Source organism: Notamacropus eugenii, chromosome 6 (assembly GCF_028372415.1).
Source record: "Notamacropus eugenii isolate mMacEug1 chromosome 6, mMacEug1.pri_v2, whole genome shotgun sequence".
NCBI classification, from domain to species: domain Eukaryota; kingdom Metazoa; phylum Chordata; class Mammalia; order Diprotodontia; family Macropodidae; genus Notamacropus; species Notamacropus eugenii.
In genome coordinates, this window is record NC_092877.1 from 44,957,558 (window position 1) to 44,983,390 (window position 25,833).

At 42.4% G+C, this 25,833-nt stretch overlaps 2 protein-coding genes across 2 annotated transcripts in view; one reads left to right on the forward strand and one right to left on the reverse strand.

The window, feature by feature from the left end:
* The first annotated feature begins 560 nt into the window (after positions 1–560).
* Positions 561–17,056, forward strand: MYL5 (myosin light chain 5). The gene is made up of 7 exons (XM_072619730.1): positions 561–782; positions 3,097–3,204; positions 3,639–3,714; positions 6,325–6,429; positions 7,431–7,509; positions 8,070–8,118; positions 16,919–17,056. The coding sequence occupies exons 1-7, from the start codon at positions 780–782 to the stop codon at positions 17,018–17,020; spliced, it is 522 nt and encodes a 173-aa protein (XP_072475831.1). The 5' UTR covers positions 561–779; the 3' UTR covers positions 17,021–17,056.
* A 1,835-nt stretch (positions 17,057–18,891) lies between these two features.
* The window catches only part of SLC49A3 (solute carrier family 49 member 3), a 54,566-nt gene continuing 47,624 nt past the window's right edge, over positions 18,892–25,833 (reverse strand). Inside the window, 3 exon segments of the mRNA XM_072619729.1 lie at positions 18,892–19,153; positions 20,453–20,565; positions 21,339–21,496. Of these exon segments, the coding sequence (XP_072475830.1) occupies positions 18,996–19,153; positions 20,453–20,565; positions 21,339–21,496 (429 nt within the window). The 3' untranslated portion in view covers positions 18,892–18,995.

Sequence of the window (25,833 nt, forward strand, 5' to 3'; positions counted from 1 at the left end):
TTTGGCCCCAGACTTTTAGGCTCTCCATGATTTGCATTTTTTGTTGTTGTGGGGGTGGGAAGATGAAAGGAGGGGAGAGTTAACACATGTCTCAATACTCAGGGACACCTTTTGAGTCTCTCCTGCCCTAAACAGGCTCCTTATAGGCTCAGATCTCTCTGCTCAGACAACCTTATTCCTAGATTTCCCTACCATGAAATGCTACCGCTCTCTACTTTAAGTCCCCTTTCCAAAGCTCTGGTCTTCTTTCTCTGATATTTCCTCTTTTTCTCTCTGACCTAACCTACCTGGTTCAAAGTTCTCTGTGGGACTAGATCTTTTAGTTCAGAAACACATATATCTAGATTTCTCTGCCTTGACCTTATCATCTCCTCAGTATCACCTTCTTCCCCAAAAGCCTTCTCTCTGTTCAGATGCACCCTTTCCTCCCAGATTTCTCAGCCCTCAGACCCTCCCTACCATCTCCTCACAGTGCCTCCCCACAATCTCCCAATACTCAGATATGTACCCTTGCCAGGTTTTCCTCATTAGATCACACTCTCCTACCACCCCCACTAAACACACACAACACTTGTTCAGTCCCTGGGGTCTTCTGGTATCTGCAAGCCTGGCCATGTAGGGAGTGGAGCCAAAGCTGAAGTCTGAGCTGTCCTGAGGGACTGCTTACCAGGAACTTAAGACCCATGGTGCACTCTTCCCACCACAAGAGAAGAGGCCTGCAGGGGGACAGGAGAGTAAGAGCCAGAGCTGCACCAGCAGGAGAGCCTTGACCCAGAGAAATGGTAAGTGTCCCAGGGTCCAAGGATGACATTGGTACATCCTGTAAGAGGCCCCTGGTTACCACCAGTTATGAAGTGTATCTATATTCTCTGCTTATCCCAGTTAACTCTTCTAGAGAAGGAAAGCTTGAGAAGGCTAATACTCACCCCAGCCAGATCTGAGTTTGATCACAGCTGATCCTCTAATCAGAGAAGGCCCCATGGAGGATGTGACCTTAGAGATGGCCCTGAAAGAGGGAAACTCAAGAGTTAGGCCATTCCAGTCATGTCAAACACTTCAAGCAAAATTATAAAGGCAGGAAAGAGAATATAGGATATGGGGTGTTTTGTTTTGGGGTTTTTTTTTAGGTGGGGAGGGATTGGCTCATTTCACTGAGGTATAGAATTCGTGAAGGTGAGTGCCCATAGATTGTGGGGGCATACAAGGCAGAGGAATCTGGCTTTTGCTCAGGTAATAGGGAACCACCGAAGATATTTGAACAGTGACATGACCAGCTTTATGAATAACAATGATTATTGTGGCTGGAATCTGGAAGAGGGAGAGAGAAAGGACAGAAAGAACCATTAAGATTCTATTACACTGGTCCAGAAAGATGTTAATGAGGGAAGGGGGTGACAGGAGGAATAGAGGGAAGGAGATAGGGGCAAGATCATTGGTGACAGAACTGGAAGGATTTGGTAATGGATTAAATAGAAGAAGTAAAGGAGAGGGAATAGTCAAAGATATCCCATGGTTATAAACAGGATGACAATCAATGAAGGCCCTACAGAAAGAGTGAAGTCAAAAGGAGGAGTATGTTTGGGGCCAAGATATTTAGCTCAGTGCTGGTCATGCTGGTTTTAAGAGGCTAGTAGAACCTGTCATTGGAGATATCTTCTATGTATTTGGATTTACAGGTCTGGAACTTAAGACTTAAAGATTTGGCAATTATCTGATGAGACAGGGAGGAGGAGAATTAAAACTCTAGGAATGAATGAGATTGCCAAGGGAAAGAATGTAGATGGTCAAGGATACAACCTTAAGGAATATCAACTTTAAGGGTCAGAAAGGAGATGAGGAGCCACCAGAGGAGGCTGAGAAAATCCGGAGACTGAAGAGAGTGTGGTGACTTTGAGCTGAAAGAGGAAAGAGAATCCAGGAAGAGACTGCAGTACTCAGTGTGCTGCAGGGAACCTGAAGACAACGAGGAGACTAAAAAAAAGGCCCTTCAGTTTGATAATTAGGTCATTGGTGACTTAAAGAATGCACCGTGGCTAGGGGAGTGGAGTAGACTCTCAACTACAAGAGGCTGAGAAGAAAGTTGAGAGTCTAGTGGAGACATTGTCCGTAGCGAACTTGTAAAATTAAGTTTAGCAATGAAGGGGTTTTGCCTTGTGTCAGAGGCAAAAGTTGTTGTGGACCCCTTGAACACCTACACAGCCCTAGGTATGTATTCTCAGAAGGAAAATCCATCCGAAACTGCTTTAAAAAATAATTTTAAAATTTTTTAAATTTAAATTTAAAATTTAAAAATAAAAAATTATATGAATGATTTTCAAGAACATTTCATTATTATGGTACATAAAATTAATAATATTAATCTCTCATATGCACAGCATGCTACCTGGATGCCATCTCAGAATAATATTTTTAAAGGTCACAAAAATACATAGGATTATTAGGGAAACTATATTGCAACACTATATTGCAAACTATATTGCAACAGTTATCAAAATATTAAAAAAATAAATTCACAGACCCCCCTGAAATCTATCTGTAGGTGTGAACAAGAAAGACTATTTTGTGACTGGGAAGAATGTAGCCAGAGAGAATGGAACTAGTGATTAGAAACCAGATTAAAGGTGCCTAAGAAGGTCTTAAAAGAGGTTGGAGGGGATGGGATTCAGGGTACAGAAAGAATAATTGGTTTCGGAATGCAAAATGAAGCAGAATATTTTCTCTTGTGTTATGTTTTCTTTTGGTTTGTTTTTTCTCATGGTTTTCCCCGTTCATTTTAATTCCTCTATGCAACATGACTAATGTGAAAATGTGCTTACTAAGAATGTACGTATAAAAGCCATATAAGATTGCATGCCATCTCGGGAGGGAGAGGGAGAAAATCTAAGACTTATGGAAGTGATTGTGAAAACTGAAAACAAATAAATTAATTTTAAAAAATTATAATTGGTTTGAGTTAGTGAGCCTTGGAATGTCATTTCTTCTTAGAATGGAGGGAAGGAAGGGAGAGCTGATGATGACACTATTTGCTGGGCCTCCTATCCCCTGCACTCTTTAGGGACCCTTTGGTCACCTCTGAACTATTTGCTCCCATTTCAGGCCAGCAGGAAGACCAAGAAGAAGGAAGGTGGTGCCCTTCGTGCTCAGAGAGCCTCATCCAATGTCTTTTCCAACTTTGAACAGACACAGATTCAGGAATTTAAAGAAGTAAGTCTTCTTCCCATTTCCTCTCCCCTCTCTTTCTCTCCCCCTCCCCTGACCAGCCGCAAGTGCTCCTAAGAACTTTTCCTTTCAAGGGAAAACCAAGGCATGTCTACCTGTAAATCTAGGAATCTTTTGTAAAGTGGAAAAACAGATTTCCTCTTACTTAGGTGTCAATCCTGATTTTCCTATTTGAGATTGATTTAAAGTGATACAAGCCTGTTTAAGGGGCTGGGGTAATGCCCGGGTCTATACATATTCTTAATTAAAAAAAGAAACAAACCCACAACCTAGTTCCTCTCTGTGAGAGTAAGCATGAGGACTGAGTAAGCAAAGTGGTTTAAATAGTATATGCCTTTCTGAGACCCAACAAGGGACTTACTGTCCCCTTCACCTTAGCCACCCCTCCTCATTCCTGATTTGCCTGGTTTGTTTTTCAGGCATTCACACTCATGGATCAGAGTAGGGATGGATTTATTGACAAGGAAGACTTGAAAGATACCTACGCCTCCCTAGGTATGTATTCTCAGAAGGAAAATCCATCCTAAGCTGCTTTTAAAGAAAAATTATATGCATGATTTTCAAGAACATTTCATTATTATAGTATATAAAATTAATAATGTTAATCTCTCATATGCACAGCATGCTACAGTTACAAAACCTTTTCAGTGAGGCTGGACAGAGATTTAGAGATAGAGTAACCAAGAGTTACCATAGGTCTTCTGAATCAAGGCCAGGGCCTTGTTTCACTGCTATACACCCCTTGCCTTTCTGTTCTTTCTGTGTTAACATAAAATGATGGAATCCTAACATGATAGCATAAACTGCACATTTGGAGGCTAACACTCTTAGGTATGGATGATGAGGGCTGTGAGGACAAATTAGAATTGGAAAGGGAGGCAGGGGATGAATTCTGGCTGGGTTTAGCCAAAGTCTGCAGGTCAACCTCACCAGGGTCCTGGGCAGAGTATGTAGTTCAAGGGAGAAAGCTGGGCCTTGGGCACAAGCTGGAAGAATGAGATCTCCAAAGGGTAAGGCGCTGGCAGCGTCCCAGGAGAATGCTGCTGTGGCAGGCAGTATGAAGAGGAGGATGGCGGGATCACAGTCAGTTGAAAATCGCCATGTCTAATTCTAGGCTGCACAGTGTAAGAGACAGAAGGGCTGAAGAGGGCAGAGCATGGTCTTAGCCACAGAGTTCAAGGAGGCTTTAGAGGAACAGAGAGGGAGTCTCAGGTAGGCTGCCTAAGGAGGAGATAGTCAAAAAATGGAGCAGATCAAAGCTTCTCTATTCACCAGTGTTGGGACCAGGCCAACAGAGTGCCCACCACATTTCTAGCCTGGATGTGGAGGGAAAAAACAAACAAGCAACAACAAGACTGAAAGCAGCGGAAGGAGAGCAGATAGGAGGGGGGAGAGACTTGAGGAGGTAATTTTCCCTGCTATACTTCTGTCACATGACTGATGGGAGGCTCCAGTAATGGGATTCTGCTCTTGGAATGGTTCAAAGCACCAAACAAGGGTAAGCTGTTATATTTATGATGACCCTCCTTCTAATTGTACCTTCATCCATCAATGGGTCCATTATCTCATTGATGTGAGCACTCAGCTGGTCTCGAGCTCAATCCATTCACATCTCCTGATCCTGGGTAATTCTTGCCCTGCCCTCTCATAAATCTGCCAGTGGGTCCAGCCCCAAGCCCTTCCTTGAGGTCTTTTAACACTCTGTGAAAACCATTAGAGCACCCAGGCTGTCCATCTGTTGGCCCTTCTTCTCACTGCACGACCAGTTCGCTTCCATTTCTGAACATAAATGTCTTTAATGCTATTTTTTACATCGCTTCTCCTCTACAAGCCATCAGTGATAATGTGCTGCAGCCCACTGCCACCCACCATGGAATTCGTCATCCTCTGGGGCTCCCATAGTTTGGAGTCTTCCCTCAGTGTGGCATTCTGTGATTCACAACTGTTGGGATTCAGCACTGGGAGAATAGTGGTATTTAAAGGACAGGCACCATCTCCCAAATGCACTCCATCCCCCTCCGTTCTGCATATTCATTTCTGGGCTCCGTTCTTTGCCCTTGTGCCCAAGAAAACATACTGATGGAGTCATCAGTTACTCAGATACCGGCTGCACCTGTTACGTCAGCCTAGATGGCTAAGGACACAAGGCCTAAGAGGAAGTTAAATCAGAAAGAGAGGTGGCCTACTGGACAGTGCACTGGACTTAAGAGTTAGCTCACCTGGCCTCCAAACCTGTCTCTGACACTTAATAGTGAGATGCATGGCCCTGGGCAAGTCTTAATATCTCTCGGTTTCCATTTTCTCATCAGCAAAATGAGGGGCTTAGACTATATGGTGCCTAAGCCACATCTAAATTTAAGAACTTATATAGTAAATGATTGCCCAGGGTCACGTAGCTAGTAAGTGTCAGAAGTGGGACTTGAACCCAGGCGTTCCAGACTACTTCATGCTTCTCTTACTAACTACTGTGATCATTATGATTAAATAGGCTGGAGGTGGGGGAGGTGGGGTTTGGTTATTTAGGAGGATGGGGGGGGAGCAGATTGGACCCAGCCTTAGAGGATTCAGATGCTAGTGACATTATTCCCCCTTATAATTCATGTGCAGGAATGAAACCTGTGCATCTCTGCCCTTTGCCTTTGTCTGACTTTCTCTACTTATCTATGTCTGTCTCTCTCTTAGTGCCTGACTCTGCCCTTTCCTCCCTGCCGCCATCTTTTTTTTTCCTTTTCCTGGTTTCTATCTTCCTGTTCCTTTTGTCCTGGACTCTCCACTCCAACCCCAAACCACTCCCATTTCATTGTCCCTCTTCCCCCTTCCCCCTCTGTCTCTTCCTTCCCTAATCCTTTTTTTCTTTTTTCTCTCTCTTCTTTCCCGATACCTCTCTTCCTTCTTTTTCCCTTCCTCTCTCCTTTTCTCTCTCTTCCCTTTTCCCTCACTTCTCCTTTCACCTTCACTATGTCCCCCTCTTTGTCCCTTTCTCTTCCCCTCCTTCTCTTTTCCTCCTTTTCTCTGTGCACCCATGGTCCCTTTTCTCCATTTCCCACAACCTGTCACTTTCTCTCCTTATCTCTATCCTGCTCCACTCCCACCTCCCTGATACAGGCAAGATTAATGTTAAAGATGATGAGCTGGATGCTATGCTGAAGGAGGCCACAGGTCCCATCAACTTCACAATGTTCCTGAACCTATTTGGAGAGAAGCTGAATGGTGAGTTCACCAGCTGCAGCTGAGGTAGAGGTCAGATGGCCTGCTGGCCCCAGGCGTTGGGCTCCTGCTAGGCATCTCCTCAGGCTGTCCCCATCAGAAGCCAAGGGAACTCCAGAAGTTCTTCTTTTTCTCGGACAGGCTTGTTCATGCCTCATTACCCAGATGGAATGTGGACCACGTGCCCAGTCCTTGCTTCACCTTAACCTTCAAAGTCTCAGGTCTCTCCCCCCAGGAAGACCTGACCTCCCAGGCCCCTCTGATCTCTCCCTCCCAAGCTGCAACAAGAATTAGTGTCAGAACCTCACTGGCTAGCTGTGACCTCCTCTTCTCCATTGACCACAAGCTCTTCCAGGGTCTTTTCTTCCCTCATTGCTCCAGCCCATGCTACTGTCTCCCCATCCTCTCCCTTTCCTTCTCCTCTGCCTCCACATTTTCTCCATGCCTCTGGTTCCCAGGCTGGCACCAGCACACACTTTTCTGGATGTGCTGCTCTGTGGTCCCCATCAAACTGTCTGCTCCTTCTGGCTCTCCCACAGCATGGCAGTAATGAGATAGAGCAGAAATGATCATATTTCTTTTAAGGTTTGCTGAGCACTTACTTCAGAACAACTCTATGACGTGGCAAGTGCAAACCCAGCACCTCATTTTGTAGATGAGGGAACTGAGGGTCAGAGAGATGGTGACTTTCCTAGGATTAAGCTGAAGAGCTAGAATTCGACACCAGGTCTCCTGATCCCAAACCCAACACTCTTCCCACTATAGGAAACCAGGGTCCTCTGGTCCTGAGTCTCTGCCATTCTTCTGTGTGCCCTAGAGCAAGTCCCTTCCATTCAGTTTCGTCTTCTTTAAAATGTAGGTGTTGGAGTAGATGGCATCTGGGATCTCTCTGAAATCTGGCAGTCTGACTTGGTCCAGGCCTAGACACCCTGGAGGGAAGGAAGGCTCAGTCAGAATCTCTCACAGGGTCTTGGCTAATTTTATCTTTCTGGTTGTTCCTGCAGGGACAGATACAGAAGAGACAATATTGAATGCCTTCAAGATGCTGGACCCAGAGGCCAACTGGAAAATTAATAAGGATTAGTAAATCTCTTCAGTTTGTCTCTTGGATGTGGGAATGCAGGGATAGAGGGATGAGGAATATGGCAGCATGGATTAAGGGATTGTGAAAGGATCCTGGTCACAGAAAGTGGGGGGAAAAAGTCAGGAGTGAGGGCCAGAGGAAATAAAGGACATGGGACTCTGAGGGTCAGGTCCTCAGGAGTGAGGGATGACCCCACTGAGATCCAGAGTCAGACCAGAAGGTCAGAGGGAGGTAGCGTCTCACTTCAAATGGATTCTGTGGATTTTGAATGTGTGTGTGTGTGTGTGTGTGTGTGTGTGTGTGTGTGTGTGTGTGTGTGTTTATGAATGGATGGCACAATATTCTGCTCACCTGCTGGAAAGCATATTTTAATATACAGTTCTGATAGAGACTTGATTTCTTAATGGATCCCTTTCTGTAACTCACATAAGCTGCTGAAAAATTCATCCCCTGAAGGCCAAAGTTCTAGGGTTGAATCTGATTGATCACTGGGATACTGTGATATTTATCTAAAAAAGGCGGAACTAACCAGGATGACTTTCCCTTCTGCTGTTATCAGCATAAAGCGTCTGCTGATGTCCCAGGCTGACAAGATGACTGCAGAAGAGGTTTGCTTTTTTTCTCTTGCTCTTCTTCTTATACACTTTCCCTACTGAACATGCCCAGAGACTGTGTATGTCACCCTTGTGTTAGAAAGTAGGGCTACGTTTTGTCTAGCAGAGGCTGAAATCCTGAGGTGTCGAGGCATATTTGAAACAGACAGGACTTTACTGGAGGATCTCCTTGCATATGGGTTCTCTTCCAAGGCAGAGGCTTCTGGGGTGGTATATTAGCCTAACATAAGAGAGAAAGAGGGAAGGGTCCCAATAAGGATCAGTCTAACAACTCTAACTCTTAGGTGCATATTTCCCAGGTGGAAAAGTCCTAGGGGTGACTCAAGAATCTACTTCATTTAGTGTATGACTGCTACAGGGTTTGAGAGTTCTATGTATGACTACACAGCTATAGTGGCTTCTAGATCACTGTAATGTTCCATGAATCTTCCCCTTGGGCTGATTACTATAATAGTTTAGTTTTCCTGAGCTTCAGCTGGGTACTCTGTCCTAGGTACTCAGAGGCTATGTAGTTGTCCAGGAGTTCAAAGGTAGCACACAGTGTTCTCTATGAAGAGATCTTGGGTGTGTTTCTGATGCCCTTAAACCATGGTTAATCGCTCCATCCACTAGAGGGAGGTCAAGGCTGGTATGTGTGTGCGTGTACAGAGCAAGTCATCCAAGGCCAATTATGGGTAATGGGAGAAACATAGGAAAATTTTCTTCCATATGACATTAATGACTATTTCCTCTTGGGAGAACCTGTTTTTAACCTGGGGTCCATAGACTTCAGGGATTCCATAAACTGGGATGAGAAAAAAATACATTTTTATTTTGACATAATTAACTTTTTTATAATCCTATATATTTTACAAATTTAAAAATATGATTCCAAGAAGAAGTCCATAGAGTTTACCAGACTACCAAAGGAGTCCATGACACTAAAAGATTAAGAAGCTCCTATCTATAGCAAGTTCATTAGTATGACTATAATGACTGTTGTATGGTGGACATTTACTCTTGGGTATTGTAGGATGAAGGATAAAAGTCATGAGTGGAAAATTGTCTTGGGGCTTTAATGGACTCAAGATGAGTTGACAAAGTGGCATGATAGTTAAAAGTTCTAATTCAGCAAGGCCATAGTAATAGACAGAGTAACCAGATTGAAAGAAGTGGTAGTTCCACTGTCCTCTGCTCTGGCTAGACCACGTTTAGATTATAGTGTTCAGTTCTGTATACCACATTTTAGGAAGGACAGTGACAAGTTCCTCCACACAATTCCCACTAGAAATACTTACTGTGGTGTGGAGGTAGCCATGGGTTCTCAAAGGCACAGTTCAAGCTCAGGCAGGATCTACCATGCTGGAAAGACATGATGTCTGTTTCCCAAAGGAGCAGCCTGGCTCATCTCTAGCAGGCTGGGGATGAGTTCTTTTACTAATACAACCCATGAAACAAAGAAAAGTACAAATTGGTCCTTTGAGTTTGTGCAGCCCTTCCACTTCTGCCATCATGATGGCAGAGTAGACAAAAGGGCAGTAGATCTCCTTGCCAATTAGAGAGCCATAGAAGGAACAACATGGATTTTGAATATAAACTCATTTGTAAAACCTTCTAAAAGAAGGAAGGTGAAAGATCCTTAATTATACCTCCTTGTAAAACAGCAAGAGGTCATGGAGGGAAAAACTTTCCAGAGAAAGTTTGGGGTGAGAACCATTTAGGCCAAATTATCCCGAGAGACTTATAAATGAAGCTAGAAGTAGGACAATAAACAAAAAAAATGGAAAAGATCTGTCAGTAGTTCCATAATGATTCCCCCTGCAATGCCCAACAAATCACTGTGGTGCCACTATGTCTGGATTCAAAGCATCTCTACAGGCATTATGCTGCAGGAAGAATTTGAAATGTTATTAAATCATATAAAGACAGGAAGAGTGACTGGGACAAACCAAGTGTATACAGATGAGGTCTGTGCTGGAGGCCATGCCATTTTAAGGGCATAAGAGAACAAGTCTCAAGATAACCAATGAAAACAAAAATACAGAAAAATAGGGAAATTATAGATAGTGTTACTACAGAAAAATGTCAATCAAGAGAAAATCAGTGTCTTTTGATCTATAGCCCTACTTTCTCATCTCTTAAAAAGTCTTTATGAAAGGAATCTACACAATTGTCAGGGATGTATTTGATGAAAGTATGAGAAGGAAAAAGGAAGACTTTTGTAAATGATATCCTACATAGATTGCATTTTGACAGCCCCAAAATTTGCTTTAAGGAGTTAAAAAGATAAGATCTCCCTGTGTTTATTGTTTCTTGACTATTAAAAAATTGATGTGGAAGAATAAAATGAAATTGTAAAGGCTCTCCTCCAACCAGTTATTTTCTTTGCCTATGTTAAAGTCATACCAAATTTCTTGGGAGAAGTAACAAAACTTTTCTTGATTATCTTCTGATTATTTGTAACAAATTGGCTATAAAAGAGGGAGGCACAGGTTCACTAACGATATTTGCAATGGTCATGGAAGGTCCAAAGGACCAGGACTGAATCCATATGGAAGAGGGATTCCCTAAACATGTTGCTCTCTGCTGAGTCTCATTTACAAATGACCTTGTATTGATATAATCAAATCTCTGAATGAGTCAGAGATTCATAAATGAGTTTTTGAAAAGACTTTAAAAAGTTCAGTCTAACTATCCTCAGAGATAAAAACAAGTGGATGGAGAATGCCTGTTGTTCAGATGATTTAAAATTCCATAACGTGTGAATTATATGATTTCCCAAATAGTAATACTTAAGTTAAAAAGTTAACATATAACTCACCTTTAAAATTTCTTAAAAATTTGTTTTAGGAATTCGGGTAAATAGGTAACCCATTCAGCTGGTCTTTCACTGAGAACATCTAGGGGAGAGCTGGGTCTAGTGTCAGGAAGACCTGAGTTCAAATCCAATCTCAGACATTTACCAGATGTGTGATCTTGGTCAAGTCACTTAACTTCTGCCTGCCCCAGTTTCCACACCTATAAAATGGAGATAATAATGGCATCTGCCTTCCAGGGTTATGAGAATTAAATGTTTATTAATTAATATTAAATGATTATTTATATGAATAATATGAAAATAATTAAATGATATATTTGTAAAGCATTTAGCGGAGTGTGTGGCACATAGTATGATGTGCTTATTTGCTTCTTTCAGCTGTACACATACTTTGGACATTCACATTGTAGATGGTAGCCCAATGGATAGAGCACTGGGCCTGGAGCAGGAAGACCTGAGTTCAAATGTGACCTCAGACACTTACTAGCTGTGTGACCCTGGGCAAGTCATTTAACCTCTTGTCCTCAGTTTCTTCATCAGTAAAATAGGGATCACAATGGCATCTCACAGGGTTGTTTTGAGGATCAAAGGTGATAATAATTGTAAAGTGCTTATCACAGTGTCTGGCACACAATATTATGCATTTTAGCCTGGGTGATTCTTATTGTTAATGCCCTTGCACAAATCCTTCATAAAGAATCTACCCACTACCCCGCCCCCCCAAGCCTCTGGTGACTGTGGGCTCTTTTAATTTCTTTAGGATATCAGCGTAGCACACAGGTTGTCTCCTTGTTGTCTTCCTCCTTCCTCTATTCATCTGCTGTGTGGCCACCCTGTGAGAGATCCTATGTTCTTGGGAAGGTCTTTTATACCACTTTTTATGTACAAGTCAGTGGTGCTGTGCTGTAGCTGACAAGGCCACCTGCAGGATTACTTGTCATTTTGATTCTTTTGAGATCATGGTGTTCCATAATTCACAGACATGTACGTTAGCAGGAGAATGTTGGTGTCATAAAATGGGTCTTTCTGCTAGCAAGCAGTTTGGGTTCTGTGCAGTTTCCCAAATGTAATTCATATGTACTCTCCCATTCAGTTCTGGGCTCAGCTCATTATCCATCGAGAGAGAGAGAGAGAGAGAGAGAGAGAGAGAGAGAGAGAGAGAGGCAGAGAGATTCAAATGGGCTGTTGCTTCAGCTCCATGTTAATATGGGTGAAAGTATGCTTTTCGTCAGTTTTGTTATTCTCAGCTAACTTCTTTCTCATTGCTATGAATGTCACTAAAAATTTGTCATGTTTCATGGATGTTGCTGATTAGTTTGATGACATCTGAGAAAAGGTGCACTTGTACAATATCAATATCACTAGCACCTCCCTTTTTTTCACCTTCACTCAGTGAACAACCAATGAGTTCTTCAGCCAACCAACAAGTGATTATTGAATGCTTAATACGTGTCAGAGACCATGTTGGCAGCAAAGGACTCTAAATTTCACATCAGAGTTTTGTGCAATTTTAACATATGCAAGGGAGATACCAGCTTTGAGGAATCTACAGATGCTTTTTGTTTTACTAAGTAAAACATTTTTTAAAAAAAAGTAAATCAGCAATTTACACAGCAGGATCTTTTATTATATACACCTTCCAATCAGTTTTGTGATTATATAAATGGGTTCTTCCATAGAAAATCATCTGAAATATAATCCTGTCAGTTGTTTTCAAGAATAGCCCTAGTACATACACAGACTCTTCTCATAAAGATTTCATAGGGATGAGAACATAGGAATGTGAGTTTAAAGTGGCTACTGCTTTTTTAGTCACTTTTCTTTATAAGTAATATTGTCTGATGTTTCCCTTCTTTTGGAATCTTCCCCCTCTCTGAAATACCTTGAAGACCAATCCCCAAGCACCTTTAAAATTCAGATGAATCTCCTTAGGATTATTTGTCAGGCCCAGCTGGTCTTTTAGAATTAATTTTCTTAAGGAAGAGTCACTTTCTCTACCTCACTAAACACACAAGTCCTGAAGGAGTAACTATCGGTGCCACTATTTACATAGGAAGATTCCCCCTCTAGTTTTCTCATTGGCCACAGGGACAGTCAGGCAGGGGAGCAAGTGAGTGCAGTTCCCCATCATATATGTAGAGGAGACAGCATGCAGACAGACTGCTGACAGATGGCAAAGAATGTTAGCCTGGAACCAGCTTATGTATGAGTTCCCTACTTCAGGGTGGGAGGATCAGAAGCTGTATGTCTCTGTGTTTTGGCAGTGAGGGAAGGGGCTGAGTCATGGTGGCAGTAGCATTTACTTTAAGTCTCCTTTTTCATTGTTGACATTGTGAAGTATACATGCCTATAAGTCTACTTGGAGTTGTGAGTTTGCTGCTGGTTCCTTCCATGCATCAGTATGGAGTGAGCAGTAAGGGTGTGTACAAATCAGATTTCCATAGAGTCCTATTGTCCTAAGTCTCGCCATAACTGAATTTGTCTCTCTCTTCCTTGAGAGTTCTGACAGTCAGTGTTCTAAGCAATCTAAGTCCTTGGTACCAGGCACACAGTAAGCACTTAATAAATGCTTTTTGACTAACTGATCTAACAAGGGGGTTGTTGTTGAGGAGACTACACAGCAACAGAGACACTGACAGATTTGCTGTCCTCCTTCCGGTTTCATTTACAGATGTTCTCATGATGATGTGGCTTAGCTGTCTCTCATACCAAGTTTTCTGCAGGCCCTTTTTCCTTCTCAACTGCTTTATATTGTTTCCTATGGCAGTTTGGCTAACTGTCTTTAATCCTCTTCCTCCCCGGTGTTTTGCAAATTATGTATTAGAAACTGATGCTACCCTAGGCCCTAGGCCCTGTATCTCCACTTGGCAGGAAGAAGAGGGTTTTCTGGACACTTTCTGCCAAATTTTATTTTTTACATTAGAAAAGTCAGTATTCAGAGTCAAAGTATTTGTTGCGGTTCTTTTTCCCCCATTTTCCATTTTTTAGAGTAAACCATTTAAACAGGTCAGGTTAGGGCTGTTGTCATTACACTAAGTATCTTTTTCTCATCTTTAGCCTTTTAAAAAAATTTTCTCTTGATCTAATCAATGATCTAAATACACATGGATAGCTTGTTCTGAAAATGCATGCCACGCTGAAAAAGTCTCTACAGTAAACTGCTCTTTCAGTGGTGATGTGTAATGTTTGATGGTTCAACATCGTCTGATTCTTATCTTAAAGTATTAAGATGAAATGAGGCTTCTGAATAATCTACAAGCCTTTGGTACATTCATTTTCTGACTTTGAATCATTATTTTTAAATACTTTTCATTATCTTCACCATTTTCCTCCCATGCCCATTTTTTATACTGAAGTCAAGGAATATGTTGACTTGAAGAATTTTACCAAATTCTTCATAGCATTGCTCTACTTTATACTCTACAGTGGATTTTTGCGCATAAATTCCTGTTATCTTTTTGGTAGTTCATTTAATTTTGCTCATCATAAGCAATGCAAAACAAGATGACCAAGTGGCCCATGAAATTTTTTTTCTTGGCTAAGGGTACATAGTGGAACAAGGCTAACTCTTATTTGTTTTCCTATGAGTTTCTGTGAGTCATCTTTCCATTTAGCTATAACTTGTTCATGTCTTTTAGTTTCTTTTGGAGTGAGAATGTCATTATAGATGTGGTTCAGTTCTTTCAATTGCATATTCGTTCATCATTAAAGATTTCATATTAGAAATACAAAGTTACATTATTCATAGAGAAGTCCAAAAATGTTATTTTTACCATCTGATACTCCCTTTCCCACCAATATACTGAAACAGAAACAGGAAGCTGCACAGGACTGACAGCTATTTTCTATGTTTGTCAGTTTTATGAATTACCATAGTCAGAAAAATTGGTGACCAAATCATCAACATCACCTTTGGGTGATGAACCCTTACAAACTTAGCTAAGATGCTTGGATATCAAACACAGTCTATCTCCAGGTCTCTACTCAAACTCTTTCCAGTTTGATCTTAGAGCCTCCCAAAGAGATTGTGTTGACTCTGCAATACTGGGGTGACCTGTGAAGAACAACGAGGCATCTAAGGACTCTAGTGGAGAATTTGGGGAAGAGTGACTAAGACTTCCGTTTGGCCTTTGAGTATAGAACTAGGAGAAATGGACGGAAGTTGCAGAGGCAGATTTTTGACTTGCTATACGGAGGAACTTCCTAACAATTCTATACTGTCCCAAAGTGGACCTTAGTAGATAGATAGTGAGTTTGCTGTTACTGGAGGTGTTTAAAAGAGGCTGTGGCCATTCATCAGGGATGTGGCTGGGATTCACCTAGGATTTGGACTGGATGGTCTCTGAAATTACTTCCAACCCTCAAATTCGGTGATTTACCCGAAAATGTCACTGGCTGATTCTCCTCTACTATGGGGCCATAGCCCTTTGCCAGTTCCCAGTATATGGGTTTAGGGCTTGGCGACTGGCCCCTTTGCTGTTCCATAAGCACAGTGCCTTATGTTCCCTCATCCTCTTCTTCAGTTTCATCAAACTTAGACAAAACACACAACGTTTGAAGTTGTTTTATACAAACACATGCTTGTGATTTTTTATTTTCTTTATTTATTTTTATATTTTATATGTCTTTTATTTATTATTATATTTATTTTACTTTACAAATACATCAGCTTTCTCAGAAAACCATTCATACTTATAATAATTAAGACCACAAAAATACAAAAACAACATCTCTTTATTAAAAATAACTAGAGGGAATAACTGGGGGTGGAATCTAGAATCTAGAACTTTATTTGCTGCCATTCATTGAATGTCCAGAAAGGGGGAAAAAAGACCAAATTACAGCATGGAAATCATGGTGGAGACTTGGCTGTTTTCAGAAAGTGATCTTCAGTGGACTCCAGGTGTAAGACAATGCAGAGTGTGGGCCTGACCCACACTCCACAATCTTCCATCTGTCTGTGTGGGAAATGTTTGCTGAGTTAACTATAGTGCCCAGGGTCATATAACTTGAAGGAGCAAACTTTTTAAGGACTTAAGAAGATCCTGTTTCCTTTCATACAACTAAGCAAAGATGCAATTTAATTAGAGCCTCCGAGGACTTGAAGAAACTAACATTTTGCTAATACTGGTTTAGCCCAGCCTCATGCCTGTATCTCCACTCCCGCAGGTCAGGGGCTGTCCCTAGTGGGGACAGACAATGGTTCCGCCTCTAATTCTACTGTCCTTATGGGACAGGGCCCCCTCCTCCAGATGCTCTATCTTCTTGCTTATTAATCTGTTGTGGTATTGCCATTCCAGGGCTTGTCTAAACCCTTCCTAAACCTGCTTCCACTCTCAGCCTGTTTACTAGCTCAGAGAACAGCAATCACTTGCCTTTTCCTAGTCTCATGTGAATAAACAGAGACAATCCGGCCTACTGGATACTGATGTCAGAAGAGCTGGGGTCAAGCCCTGACTCTGGGATCTCCTAGCTGGGGGATCCCAACCAAATCACTGCCTCTCAGTGCCTCAGGCAAATCTCTAAGACAGGAAGTTTCAGAGCTGCATCAGTGGGGTGAATTTCTACACTAGCAAGTCCCTATACTGATGAAGTCAGAGGACTAGACCAACAAAACAGTGGACAAAGCCTGTATCTGCATACTCAAGCTGGTAATTACCAACCACCAGCATTCTCTTTTCTCTCCTATCATTCCTAGGGTGTCTACAAATGAAGTGAATGAAAGCACTTTGGAGAATGCTTCCCTTTGGTCTCCCCATCCCAGAAGGCCAATGGCATGGAGGCAGTGCTGTCTGCCTCACCAAGTCCCTCCCCCATTGTCCCGAGCACACCATCATGAAACTCTCCTGTCCCTAACACGCAAGCGTCAGGTCTGACTCGGTCCTAATGTGCTGCCCTCTCCTCTGCCCCTGCTCTCCTCCCATGCCATCACAGGAAATGATGTGACCCTATTTGTTAGAATGTCCTGACATGATTTTGTTTCCAAACCTCCCACAGATTGATCAGTTGTTCCAATTCGCTTCCATTGACGCAGCTGGAAACCTGGACTATAAAGCTTTGAGCTACATCATCACCCATAGGGAGGAGAAGGAAGAGTAACACTGTCCATTCAATAAAGGTTATTCAGCAAACACAGTCCTGACTTGACTGCCCATGTCTGGGCCCGAATAAGCCCCATCACTTCTGAGCTAGGGGAGTCCTGCTTCTGAACTATTTCCATCTGTCTCCTGGCCTGCCCTGGGTGCCCCAAGCATGGGGAGTAGGGAAGAGGGGGCTGCTTACCCAACAACCTTGTCCTGGGTGGGGTCAGTGGCTCTCAACAGAGCCTTGTCCTTAGGGTCATTGGCTTCCACAGGAATTTTCTTCTGGGCATGGCAATATAGAAGCCTAGAAAACCCTCCTAATCTGGAGCAGAAGACCGTGGTATTTTCAGAGCTGGAAAGCACATTAGAGATTCTCTAACATAACCCTCTTATTTTACAGATGAGGAATCATCTGTAGGCTCACGTAGATAATAAAGGGCAGGATTTGAACCTAGGTCCTCTGACTCTAAATCTAATTTTTTTTTTTCCACTGTTCAGTCATTTCAGTTGTATCTAATTCTTTGTGACCCCATTTGGGATTTTCCTGGCAAAGATACTGGAGTGGTTCGTCATTTTCTTCTCCAGCTTATTTTACAGATGAAGAAACTGAGGCAAACAGGGTTAAGTGCCTAGACTGGGGTCACACAGTTGATAAGTGTCTGAGGGCAGGTTTGAACTCGTGAAGATGGATCTTCCTGACTCCAGGCCCAGCACTCTATCCACTGTGCCACTTAGTTGCCCCACTTTTTTCCATTCCATCACATAAGAAGGGATGGAACACACATTTGTGCTCCAGGCCTATTGAGGCAGCTGGGTGGCACAGTACAGATCAGGAAGACTCAAGTTCAAATCTGGCCTCAGACCCTGGCAAATCACTTCACCTCTGTCTGCCTCAGTTTCCTCAACTGCAAAGTGGAGATAATAATAGCACCTACCTTGCATTGTTTCTGTAAGGATCAAATGAGAAAATATTTGGAAGATACATAGCCCGGTGACTGGCACTTGGGAGGCACTTAATCAACATTTGCTCCCTTCCCCTCCTTTCCCTACCCCCATTATCCTATGCACAATATGAAAATCATGCCCTCACAATACTGCTCCTGATAACCAAACAAGACTGGTCAACAGTCCTATGATTTTCTAGTTGCTAGCTGGTCACAGGACCTTCCAGGATAGGACCTTGGCCTAGACCATGGTTAGTATCCTCACTTGGGAGAGGCTTGCCATGTTCCCCAGGCTGAGATGAATCTGGTGAGGAGCATTTCCATGTTGAGACCTTGAAACAGGTTGACCTCATCACAGGGAGCTCAGTAGCTTAGAAGCTTTGTCCCAAATTCCCAACCATGGGCTCATCCTATCTACAGTTCGTTCCTTTATAAACTCTGGCATGGAGTTTCTCCCAACTATTTAGAATTTTCTAGTTTCTGGAATGACATTTTTCTTCAGTGCCTAGGGTGAAGATTCTCCTTTGAACATGTAATGAACTCTCCCTCTCTTCCTTCTCTCCTCTCTGTGTGTCTCCTGTAAGAAGAAATCCTTCCCTCTCAATGTCATATGTGATGGGTCTTTTCAGTTCTCAATATGGATTCCCTCCTGCTGCCTGCTAATAAAGTTTCTTTTAGGTGTATGGACTGAACTCTCCCCAGTGCCTCTCTGTCTGTCCCCCTAATCCTCATTGCTGTTAGGAGGTCTTTCCCTAAGGACATGGCATAGAGGGTCTCCCCACTGCCTTTTGTATAGATACCACACCCCAAAAGCTGCTTTGGTTGCACTCGACCAAGAGTCACACCCTTGGCAGTTACTCTCCAGTTCAGCATCTGCCTTGTCAGAGAATACCAGTGGGGTAGGAAAAAAAGAAGGATCAAAAAAAAACCAGTTCGGAAAATGTTTTCTGCCAAAAATATCATCAAAGTTGTTTTTGAGAAACATTTGAAAACTAGAAATCCAAGTGTCATGGAGCGGTAGGAAGTTAATTCTGTAGTATATCTAGGTCACTGAGCCGAAGCCCCATCTTCCTCATCCTTTCCTGCCTTGTGGAGCCTGTAAGTAGTGTTGGCTTCTGCCTGAAGCCGCTTATATGGTGTATGGAAGAAAATAACGAAGATGCAGCTGTAGATACAGAAGAGTCCAGCCAGAAACAACATGGAGTCTGAAACCCAAGACAAGAAAGATAAGTCAGGCCACCTAAACTTGCCCTGGATTATGACATCTGGCATGGGAAGAGATGGGCACATAAAGCCCAGGCCTAGCCTGACCCTACCCCATCTTACCCCACCCTTCTTCATGAGATACACAGTCATAAGCCAACCCAGGTCATGCAGTGGTTAGAAGTCAACATCTTCTTATGGGCCAGTGAAGCTTCTCCTTATGACCTAGTCCCACAGTGAACCCTTTAACCAGTCCCTTCCACCCTTGACCTCAGTCCAAAACTGTTCCCTGATCAAAACCACACTGTGAGCCCTGATAGTGGCCTGAAGATGATCCCCAACTCTACTCCAAGCCTAAGCTCTCACTTGGACCCAGGTTGAGCCCTAACCCCAAACTGAACCATTGTAGTATGACTGAGCCTCAATCTGGCCCCAGATTAAGATCTATTATCTCCCTGAATATTCTAGGATTCATTCCTTACTCTGATATCACCCCATCTGGATTTTGTACTACATGAATCTGGGTCTACATGGATCCCAGTTTAAAGGCTCAGCCTAGGCCCCTCCTCCATGTTGTCTTCTCTGACAATCCCAACCCTCCCTGATACTTTCCTTTTCTGAATTCCCACATCCCTGAACTTGCCAGTCTACTCAGCACACATCCAACCCTGCCTCATACAGGTCTTCACTGAAATGTATGTGAATTCTAAATCTGAGTCTGAATATCTCGAATCTTAATTAAAGAGAATTTCTCTTGCTGTATAAGGACTTATACTTTCCATCACTCAATAGCACATGTGTGTGTCTATGGAGTGGAATGGCGGGGCTAGAAATGGAAATGTGAGGAAAGGGTGGGAGAAAAGCCAGAGAGGCTCGTGAAGAAGGGTGTGGTTGAAATGGACTAGGCTAGGTCATGCCAGGATTGAATGGTATAGGGTAGGGTACAATAAAGGACAGTAGGATTGGCTGGAAGAAAATGAGGGAAAATGTGGTGGCTTGAAGGAGGATGGGATGGGATGGGATAAGGTGGAATGGAAAAGAATGACATTTGGAATGTAGGATTCTTGAAGGCAGGGACTTAATCTCTATATCCCTAATGCCTAATAGAATACTTTACACATAGTAGACTCTTTACAAAAGTTTGTCAAATTGAATCCAGTGTGGCTTGGCATGGGGCAACCAAGACAGGAAGAGATGGGAATCAATAAATGTCCAGTGATTTATCAAATTGAATCCACCGCTACGCCTGTAGTTGCCTGAGCTCCCAGGCATAGGCCCATACAGAGGTGCTATTTACTCACTTGACCAGTCCAGGATGGTATCTTCTTGCAGCTGGCACATGGAGAGGACAGGGCCACTGCGCTGTATTGTCAGGGCTTGTAGCAGGACCATGATGATCGCTCCTTCAATTTGTCTGCAGCACAGATACAGCCAGAGTCTGAGTCCTTGTCTCTCCCAGACTCCTGACTCTCAGTTCTAAAGGTAGTTTCCCACCCAAAAAGACCACACAACTCCCAGGCATCATGGTATATAATGAGGCCTCACTCTCTAGGACCAACAAGGCCTTTGGTCATGGTTGCGCTTTCTCTCAGGCAGCTTTCTAAGCTAATTCTGCTACAGAGTACCACTGTCCCTTTGGTGGGGGATGGGGGGAATGAGGAGAGAAATTCAGAGAAAAAGTATGAGACATCTGGGTCTGAAGTGGGTACAGAGATGGAAAGACAGTGATGGGGGAACAGGATCAAGAGAGAAATAGTGGGCTGAGGTGAGACACTTGGGAAGGGGATGGGGGTGGCTACACAGTTTTGGAAGAGGTCAGGAATTCCTGATAGACTGGGAAGATGTGAAGACACAACATTTGGGGAGGCTGTAGGGTTGGCTATACAGGATTTGGCAGAAGGAAGGAAGATAGGAATGGGACATTTGGGTGGTTGTAGGGATAGTCACACAGAATTGCCAAGGAAATTGAAAGACAATCAGGGAGGCCAAACGAGGTTGGCAGAGAGAAGGACAGAAATGGGAGGTTGTGTAGTGGTCATACAGGGTTAGCAGGTGGATGGAAGGCTGTAAGGAGGATCATGTAGGGTTGGCAGAAGACAGAATGTGCAGATGACTGGACATAAACAGAGGCAAGTTTGGAAGGATGTGCCTATGGGGGGCTTAGCAGAGGACCAGGGCAGTACTCACCCTATCACAAAGATCAAACCCGTGGAGGTACCTTCTCCTACTGGATAGGAACATTCAACAGCTAACTCAAAGGAAATTGGGGAAATGGAAAAGCCAAAGAATCCAAATAGAGAGCAAATCACAGCTATCCACGCCATCTGGCCTCGGATCTGAGACACCTGGAGCAGACAGAGAGCACAGTCATTAGGAACACTGCCCTGCCCCTGCTCCGCCCCTATTCCGCTGGCCATTAACACCTAGGTCTATGACTGTAATGAAGGCCAACACCGGGGCAAAAGTCCTTTTCTTTTTCTCTTTCTAACTTCTTCCCCCCCCCCCCCCCCTCCACTTAATAGTATTTTATTTTTTCCAATTACATGTAAAGATAGTTTTCAACATTCATTTTTATAAGATTTTGAGTTCCAAATTTTTTTCTCCCCCCTTGCTTCCTTCCCCCCTCCCCAAGTTGGCAAGCAATCTACTACAGGTTATACGTGTACAATCAATAAACATATTTTTACTTTAGTCATGTTGTGAAAGAAGAATCAGAACAAAAGAGAAAAACCACAAGAAAGAAAAATCAACAGAACAAGTGAAAATAGTATGCTTTGATCTGCATTCAGACTTCATAGTTCTTTCTCTGAAGGTGAATAGCGTTTACCATCATGGTATTACTGAGAAGAGCTAAATCTATCAAAGTTGATCATCACATAATGTTGCTGTTACAAAAGTCCTTTTCAAGATTTAGCAAGAGAAAAAGGCCAGATGCATAGAAAGATACTCCAACATCAACCCCAGACTGGCCTCTGAGTCTGACTACGGACTAACCTCTAACCCCAAGCTAAGAAACTGACCCTCAAATGTGGTCATAATTCAAAGACACATGTGCCTTTGGACACAGGGGCCTTGGATCAGTGGAGAAAGTTGCCTGGTATTACCAAGGCTTGCTAAATACTGTTAGATGCTAGATAACATTCACCAAGCCTTTCAAAACAGTCCAACTGGCCAAATGCAAGATTTATGGCTTCCCCAAAAGTGGATTGTTGTAGCCATATTTCCAAGTGTTGCTTCCTTTAGCCACCGAGCTTGGGTTCTATTACTTTTTAAATAGCCTCTGCTATTTTATAGCTGAATATCATTTACTGCAGACCCCAAGTGTGCTGATCACAAATATTAAACAAGCCACAGCCCAGTTCTCCACATCTCACGCTAAAAGGTAACTATACACCAGTCCTTTTTATCAAAAGGAATCCATCACATGGGCCTGTTTAAATTTGAGAATGTAGCTCTTGTTATCTCTAGCTCTGAAAACCTATCAGAACTGTTCCTCATTCCCACTATGTTGGTGGTGGGATTAACTAGTTGGAAAATGGCTAACCAAATTGTTTACACTCCATGAGTATAAAGGAATATTACTGGGTCATAAGAAATGATGAATATGAAGAATTCAGAGAAATTTTGCAAGACTTGTGTGAACTGATGCAGAGTGAAGTAAATAGAACCAGGAAGATGATTTTTAAAAATAACCCCCCAAAATGGAGAAAAGCACCACTGAAAGACTTCAGGCCTCCAGCCTGGGCAACAACCAATTATGACTTCAGAGGACTGAAAGGAAGCAGGCTTTCCATCTCTCTCTAGAGAGGTGGTTCTATTTTCTGGCATGGCACAAGTAGACTGTCCAGGTTTCACAGGCATACCATAATGAGGTCAGCACAGTGGTTGTGTAGTCCTTCAGTCTAAAGTTGGACTCTCTGGCCTTTTAGTATCTTCCACTGAGGTTTTGTGATTCCCATTCTATGAAACTATGCCATGCCAGACCTAACCTTATTTCACATTTTGACACAGTTATTGGGTTAATAAACCAAAGAAATGCTGTGAAGTAGAGGGCTTTAAAAATAGTAAGTACCTAAGAAAAGGTGGTGATGCTACCTAGATTTCAGCAAACCATTTGACAAAGTGCTTTGCTTGTGGACAAGATGGAAAAGTTTGGGCTACGTGTTGCTACAATTAGGTGGGCTCAGAACTGACTCAGTGATGGGGCCATAGATGTAGTGAATAATTTCAATTGGGAGGCAAGACAATGGTGTCCCCAGAGATCGGTCCTTGGCTCTGTGCTACTCAATATTTTTATCAATGAATTCATAGATGCTATCCTCAGCAAACTGGTAGGATGGCACAAAGCTGAGCAGTATAGCTAATAAGCCAGACGAAAGAACTGGGATCCAAAATTATTTCAACAGGATTCTTGTGGCATTTGTGATAAAACAGGCGTGCTATTCCACTGTTGATGCCTTTATATGGAATCGTAAATAAGAATTATTAAAATGCCATACCCTTTGACCCAATGGGGTTACTACTAGGACTACTGATAAAGGAGGTCCCTGATGGAGAAAAAAGAACTACGGATATAAAAATATTCCTGGCAGCACTATTTATAATATCCCTCCTAAACTCCCCAAAGCTAGAAACAAAATCTAGGTATTGCAGAATATTATTGTACTATAAGAAATGGCAAATGTCAAGAATTCAAAGAAACATGAGAATGTAAATACAAAAAGACATGCATGTAATTTATCTGAAGTGAGACGATTTATGTGAAGGGCAGAAATAAATAAACAAACCTACTACAGATAGGTACTTAAGAATAACTACAACATATCCAAAAAAGATTTTTTAAAGGATTTCAAAAATGGAAGGGATGACTTGGTTCTTATTGTGCTAGTAAGTATACGTAGCTTGGAGTTTGGGGTAAAGAATCAGCAAATAACAGGAAAAGATGAGCGCATGTGCTGTTAATCTCTCTTCAGTTTTATTTTGTTTGCTTTTTTAAAAAATCTTTTGTTGCTGTTGGTATGTCTACATACTTGCTCTTCCCAAGAGAAGTTTTAATAACACTTGTTTTGTTAAAAAGTTTTTATAAACATCTTGAGCCCAGAATGCAGACCTAATTTAGTAAGATGGAATTTATAGAGATAAATGAAGAGTCCTAAAAAAACCCAGCTCAATGGCATAGATAACATAATGAGGGAAGCATGGCTAGATAATAACTCAAAAATTAAAGAACCAGAGGTTTTAATGAACTGGATGTTCAATATGTCCAAAGTGTGCCACAGGAGCCCATGTCTACTAACAGACCCTAAATGTGGGCTCTATTAATAGAAGCGTAATATCCAGAGGGAAGGGGGTGACAGCCAAACAATCAACCAACACACATTTTTTAAACATTGTGCTAGATGCTGATGCTGGAGATACAAAGAGAAATGAAACAATCTTTGCTCTCAAGAAGCTTCCATCATATCTACGCTATCACACAGCCCTGCCATATTCTCACCTCAGGCCAGCCTAGCTCTGGATCTGTTGTGTCTAATTCTCAGCAATACATTTTAGTAAGGATACTGATAAAGGAAAGCATCCAGAGGATGGCAAGGGGACTTGATTCTGTACCATAGGAGTGTCAGTTAAAAGAAGAGGAGCCTGCAGTTTAGCCTGAAGAGAACATTTCCTAGCAGCATAATAATTTTTCAAATATTTCAAGTCCTCTAACAGACCTGGGGGGAGGTGAGGGAGAAAGTACCAATTTTAGAGAGGCATGTTTTGTCTCTATACAAGGGATGACCTTTCAGGTAGAGATAAGTCAAAGGCAACAGCAGAGCCTGCACCCTCACAATTCCTTTTAAACATAAAAACAAAATGAAACACAATGGTTAGAAATTCACACAAGTATATTAAAACTAAGCAGAGGGATGATAAGAAATCTGAAGGATGGTTCTGATGCAATAAAGCACATATTACGGAGTTTATGAAAAGAAACAAGAGAAAGGCAAATGAACAGAGGCAGCTAAGGAAGTGCAATGCTCCTGGAGTCAGGAGAACCTGAGTTTAAATCCAGTCTCAGACACTTATTAGCTGTTACCCTGGGCAAGTCACCTAACCCTATTTGCCTCAGTTTCCTCATTTGTAAAATGAGCTGGAGAAGGAAATGGCAAACCACTTCAGTATCTCTGCTAAGAAAAACCCAAATGGGGTCATGAAGAGTCAGACACAACTGAAAAACAACAACCACAATCCTGAGAAATATGAACATCGCCAATGATAATTTCCTAAGTCCTTATTATGTGCTAAACATTGTGTTAAGGGATAATAGGCACACTTAAGGAATTAAAGAAAGTGCTAAAACCAACAAATAAAAACCCAGAGAGGCATTAATGTAAATGCAGTGAATGCAGCCCCCCAAAATCTCAGAAGAGATGACAAAATTCAGCAAGATGGAGAACAGCACAGAGACACTAAAAGAAGCAGAAGACACAGTGACATATAAAGAGGTAGAAAGACAAAACAAGCTCCAAAAAGCATTCAGGTGGAAGAAGACTGGGAAGGGATGAATTTGAGGGACCTGGAAAGATATAAAAGAAAAAAAAAGCCTCCAGGAACTTGCATAAGTGTATTTCCCAGAACTATTTTTTTTCCCTAAAGCTACACTCTAACGTATGGCATCCCAACAGAGAAATTCAAAATT

Excerpts from the sequence above, each read along its gene's own strand:
- MYL5 (XM_072619730.1), top strand. Across the intron at positions 6,430-7,430 it reads ATTTGGAGAGAAGCTGAATG|GGACAGATACAGAAGAGACA; the intron begins GTGAGTTCACCA and ends TTGTTCCTGCAG. Across the intron at positions 7,510-8,069 it reads TGGAAAATTAATAAGGATTA|CATAAAGCGTCTGCTGATGT; the intron begins GTAAATCTCTTC and ends TGCTGTTATCAG.